This window comes from Trichosurus vulpecula, chromosome 5 (genome assembly GCF_011100635.1).
Source record: "Trichosurus vulpecula isolate mTriVul1 chromosome 5, mTriVul1.pri, whole genome shotgun sequence".
NCBI classification, from domain to species: Eukaryota; Metazoa; Chordata; class Mammalia; order Diprotodontia; family Phalangeridae; genus Trichosurus; species Trichosurus vulpecula.
The window spans coordinates 70,867,855-70,873,854 of NC_050577.1; the positions used below are offsets into that span (position 1 = coordinate 70,867,855).

General features: G+C 38.9%; 1 protein-coding gene across 3 annotated transcripts in view; it reads left to right on the forward strand.

Annotated features, from left to right (window-relative positions):
- Positions 1-5,236, forward strand: part of ZEB1 (zinc finger E-box binding homeobox 1) — a 210,662-nt gene extending 205,426 nt beyond the window's left edge. For all 3 annotated transcript variants that reach the window (XM_036759422.1, XM_036759423.1, XM_036759424.1), the window contains 2 exons: positions 974-1,154; positions 2,707-5,236. In XM_036759422.1, coding sequence (XP_036615317.1) covers positions 974-1,154; positions 2,707-3,305 — 780 coding nt within the window. In that variant the 3' untranslated portion in view covers positions 3,306-5,236. The remainder of the gene's footprint in view (positions 1-973; positions 1,155-2,706) is intronic.
- The last annotated feature ends 764 nt before the right edge of the window (positions 5,237-6,000 follow it).

Here is a 6,000-nt window from a genome sequence, read left to right on the forward strand (position 1 = left end):
AAGCCTTTTCTTCAGGCCTCATTCTAAATATTTCTCTTCTTTACCAGTACATGACAGGTCTGTGATCAAGGTGTAATGTTACCCACCTAGCAAACTTTCCATCCCCAAAGACAAGAGACAGCCCTTATTCACCAAGACTAAAAGAACCAGGAATCAGGCCACCACTAACTGCTTTTAGTAATAATGACTAGCCTAAGGATTCTCTTTTTAATGTCCTCCGTAGTCCTTAATATCCTGGGATGGTCAGTTTGGCTTTGGCCCAGCTCAGAATAGGAACCAGGAGCAGAGAAAGTTGGGAAATTGTGTTGGGCCTTCTTCACCTTGCACTGTTCTACATGTTACATTAGCAAATAATATCATGCTCATGGTATTGCTGGCCATTCTAGTCTTAAATCAAATGTCACAAGGTTATTATATAATAAAATGAATCATAAATCTGGATAATTAGTGAAAAGGCCTTTTGCAGATAAATGGTTCCAAGCAATCAGATGGCATACCAAAAAATTAGCATCTTGAAAATGTGTCATTTGTGCAAACGTGGTTGGGAAGTGGTTTTCAAATGTTTTGAGGCTGTAAAATGTTTTCCTGCTTTCCATCCCTGCAATCCTGACATTACCCTCAAACCTAAAGAGTCATCAGATGTGGATCTCACATGATGCTTGGTTCCAGCCCCCCACCTGGGAATACCTGGGATGGGACTGTGTACGACAAACTGTTTTGTTGGCCAAGATTGGGGGGAGGGAAGCTGTTGGTTTTAAGTGTTTGGATTTAATAGCTTTTATGCCAGTTCATTGAAAATATAAACCAACTCTTTCATTCTTAGAAATATTCCCTCTGTACCCCTGTCTTGGGACTTTGTTTTTAAATTTGTCCACTTTCCCCCTGTTGCTTTCATTTTACAAAAATTCCTATTGCATACATACATGTTTGTGTGTGTGTGTGTGTGTTTAATTTATCCACTTTTCCCCCATAGGATGAAAGGCAAGACACTAGCTCAGAAGGAGTATCAAATGTGGAGGATCAGAATGATTCTGATTCTACACCACCAAAAAAGAAAATGCGGAAGACAGAAAATGGAATGTATGCCTGTGATTTGTGTGATAAGATATTCCAGAAAAGCAGTTCACTATTAAGACATAAATATGAACATACAGGTATGTTGGTGATTCCTATCCGTGTTACCCTGAAAAAGCTCTGTGACCCAATGTGCTATGAAGATGCTGAATTTTAAAAACCACACCCAGTGTCACCTGCTGGCCCTCCCTCACTCTGATCTCATAGTGTCTCCCTGTTCTGACTGTCTGCTCTTTCAATAACTTTGAGAAGAATCCATTCATGAAGTAGTTGAGAAGACTTTGTATTTGTTTTCTCATTCCTAGAAGCTTTCACAGCACTTGATCCTTTGGTCTCAAGGGTTTTACTGGAGTAAGATGGGCTTCTAGGTTCCCTGGCCCCTGTAGAGCCGGCAGGGATCCTGTCCTCATCAAGTCTCCCAGGCTTCCTGAGCAGCACCGCTCTGTAGGGCTCCCGTGCAAGCAGACTTTGTATAAAGTTGCCCGAGTACCTTATTTTGCTATAATAACATTCATCAGTTGCCCATTTATAACATTATTCCTGTGCTTTAGATGTCATAGATCTAAAGCAGGGAAAGGACTTTGGAGCCGTGTGGTACCACTGCCTCAGAAGTGTATGGATGGGAAGAAATTGCGTCTCTCTCTTCACTAACTTCTAGCTAAAATTTAGCGTTGCCTTTAATTACTTCAGACTTGATTATGAGTCCGTAGGCTTCACCAGACTATCAAAGGAGGCCACAGCCCACACAAAGGGGGAGAATCCCTGATCATCTGAAGCATTGTGTTTTTGTTGTTTTGCATACCTGCTTAATGACTTTAGGTAGAATGTGGTTGAATAACATTCCCTTTTCTGCCTTTGGAGAAAAGGGATGCTCCTGTTTCTTTTCTGCGGCTACCCCCTATAGGTTCAAAAATGCACCTGGTCCTTGCGGTCTAAAGGTCATAACTCATGGTGGAAGAGAACTCCTCAGCGAGGCCCCCTTTTAATGTCTATCTTACACTCTAAAATCAGAAAAGTTAGACTCTCTCCTTCGTTGGGCAAAAGTTTAAATACTTAGTCAAAATCAAATTGTCTATAAGGAAAGGAATCTGACATTTCAAAATATAGAACAAATCACTGCATGATCCCTGACAAATTTATTTAAAAAAATAAAAAAGAGTATCGTTGTCTATATCGTGATGAAGTTTTGTCAGTTTCCTTAACTATCGGGACAGTACTTTTCTAACCTTCCCCGCCCCTGCCATCTCATCCAGCTTTTCTCCTGTTGTTTCTGCACAGTTTTGTAGTTGGCTTTCAAAATATCCATCAAGATGTTTGTCTAGGTGGCATTTCAGTCAATTTTAGTCTCTGACATTCTTATCTGAAAAGTAGGGCCTGTGCGTTAAATCTCAAAAAGGTCGCTTATTTTCCCATTAATGCAGGCTGAATTTTACCTGAATCCCATATTATTTTTAACTAAAACTTGGTGAATGTATAAACTAGGCAATTTTCAAAAGATGAAACTAGAAACCCTCCAAAGCCCTTCTAACCGACCATATCATTCCTTCCTCCACATCCTGAAGCGTTACAAAAGCATAATTAGAAAATAACTGAATTATTCTTTTATTTCAAAGATCTCCTCTCCTGTTGCAGGTAAACGACCTCATGAGTGCGGAATCTGCAAAAAGGCATTTAAACACAAACATCATTTAATCGAACACATGCGACTGCATTCTGGTGAAAAGCCTTATCAATGTGACAAATGTGGAAAACGTTTTTCACACTCGGGGTCTTATTCACAACACATGAATCATCGCTACTCCTATTGCAAGAGAGAAGCGGAGGAACGCGACGGCACAGAACAGGAAGAGACGGGATCGGAAGCCCTGACTCACGAGCATGCTGATACCAGGGCATCTCCCTCCCAGATGGACTCGGATGAGAGAGAGAGCTTAACAAGAGAAGAGGATGAAGACAGTGAAAAAGAAGAAGAGGAAGAGGAGGAAAAAGAGATAGAGGAACTTCAGGAAGAAAAAGAATGTGGAAAACCACAAGAGGAGGAGGAAGAGGATGGGGAAGAAGAAGAGGAGGAGGAGGAAGAGGATGGGGACGAAGAGGAGGAGGAGGGAGGAGGAGCAAACACTGAAGGTACCAGGAAGGATGAAGAGGCCGTAGATCAAGCTCACAGTGTAGAACAAGAAATCACAGAGAATGGTGAACAAGGATCAAAAGAGAAAACAAATGAAGCCTAATAGTATTTTTCCTAGAAGGAAAATAAATTCTTACTGGTAATGAAGTTTGTTCTATACTATACATGCTTTTCATGGAAACATGGTAGCTTGCATACCATGATTTCTCTTCACTACTGTGTAAAAAAAAAGTTAAAAAAAATACAAAAACCCACAAAAAAATATCCAGGTGTGCCTGAACCTCAAACCTAGTAATTTTTCACGCAATTTTCAAAGTTAGGAACAAGTTTGTAACATGAAGCAGATTAGAAAAATAAATATAGTGACTCTGAAAGCAAAGATTTAACAGGTTGAAGGAAACCTGATTTATTAGACAAGCATCTGGCATCATTTTCTTTTATCAGTATTAATTTTTCATTCTTTTGTTGGTTAATTTTTGAGCTGTACAATTGGGAGAGATTTATATAATTTTTTATTGGTAAAACATTTGCTAAATCCGCTTCAGTATTTTATTATGTTTTTTAAAATGTGAGAACTTCTGCACTACAAAATCCCCTACCCAGAAGTACGATGCAGTTCCAAATCGCGCTGGCTGCCTTCTGTCACGTCCGTCTCAGAGGTAGTCCGTGTCTAACATTTAGATGCTGTAGTAAAGCATTCTATCATTTCAAGTGTGGTGTTAGCCTTCAGAAAGCAGCCCATAGAAGAACTGAAGTTTCTTACTCATGTGGTTCAAAATATAGTTTAAAAGATTGTCGTCGAGTTCTGATTGCAGGGACTAACAGTGTTAATACTGGTAAGGACAGAGAAGTCGTCAAAAATCAGTGTTTGTAATTGTGTTTGAGTATGTAGTAACAAATATGAAGGATATGATATGAAGCTTTGTATCTCCTTTGGCCTTAAGCAAGACCTGTGTGTGCTGTAAGTGCCATTGATCAGTATTTTAAAGGCTCTAGCCGGCCTTGTTTAATGTGTGGCCTACAATAACTAGCATTTGTTGATCTGTATCAAAGTTCTAAAATGAAATGTCACAACACCGATTCTGTCATTAGAGAAACAAAATCCCTGGAACATTTCATCTTTTAATTACTCAATATTCATTTTGGGTTAATTGGCTTTCAGAATTTCTCTTCAGTAATGACAAGGGAAAATTTCTAATCTGCTCTATCCATTGGTTTTAATTTCAGACACAGACACTTCATCATTATCTGGCTCATAACTGTTTCCAAATGTTAGTTATTATGGACCCCATTTATTAACAAAGTTAGCTGATTTGTACCTATCAGTATTATTTTTATTTCTTTTAGTTTATAGATCTGTGCAACATTTTTGTACTGTATGTCTTCGAACCTCGCAGTATTAATACCCTTCTTACTGACATATGTACCTTTTTAGTTTTAGAAAACTTTTATATTTATGTGTCTTATTTTTATATTTCTTTATTTATTACACAGTGTAGTGTATAATACTGTAGTTTGTATTAATACAATAATATATTTTAGTATGAAAATTTGGAAAGTTGATAAGATTTAAAGTAGAGATGCAATTGGTTCTCTTGCATTGAGATTTGATTTAACAGTGTTATGTTAACATTTATACTTGCCTTGGACTGTAGAACAGAAGATTAAAATGGGAATGTATTAGTTTTACAATTACAATCAAGTCATTTTACCTTTACCCAGTTTTTAATATAAAACTCTTAAATTTTGAAATTCACCGTGTGACTAATCGCATGATGCTCTGCAGTTTTATTAAGGGATTAGCCTGACCATAAAGCTCTCATTTCCTTAGAAAGCCAAACTAGAATAACCTTCTAGAAACAGCATTGGGAACAATGTCTAACAGTTCTGTGCCAATTTGTTCCTGTATTCATGTATGTAAGTTACAAATCGGAATCTTCATTTTTAAGTTCCACCATGTTGTTACATCATGGTCATTTTCTAGTTTTTTACCAGACTCCCCCATCTCACAATAAAATGCGTCAACAAGCCTGACTCACTCTCATTCTTTTCATTGTACTCAAGATTGCTTTTTGGAAAACTCTGCCAGGTAGGAGTCTCTCCCCTGGAGCCAAGACTGAAAAAAAAAACATTCAGGTTACATGTTCAAAGAAAGAGAAGCGACCGTCTTCTGAGCAGGTCTAATACCTTCTCACAGGAAGACAAGCAGCTACAGATGCTCACTCACAGGTCCAGGACACATCCACATGTTCACAACAGCCGATCAAATATAAATTGAAGAATTGTGCTCACTTTTCTGGTTGGTTTTTGTTTTGTGTTGTTAGGGTTTTTTCTAAATGAGCTCATGCACTTGAGGAAGGGGAGAGAAGAGGAGAAATCTCTGAGGGGAAGTGCCTAGACATTCATTTGACGTAGAGTTCCTTTCATCTAAGGGTTTGGAACACAGAGGCAGGAGGCGGCAGGGAAGGCATAACTAAGAAGAGCTGCAGATCCAAGGCGGGGGCAAAACTTGCAGGTAAACATAGGTCATCCTGTGGCCCTCTCCTTCCTCCTTTGTGCTCATTATTGTCCAATTCTTGCATCCTTCTCATAACTAAGGAAAACTCAATCATGCTGTGGTTTTAGGAACTGGTTAAATTACTCCTCTCAGTGGCATGTCCATTTTTTTAAAGGTCTCCAGAAAGAAGGCAGTGTTTAGTGCACAGAAATCAACTTCTAATTGTGAAATTGTAGGCATCAGTGCAGATTTTGGGGTTGGGACCCCTGCCCCACTCCTATGTAAGGCCAGCAGGAGGTAC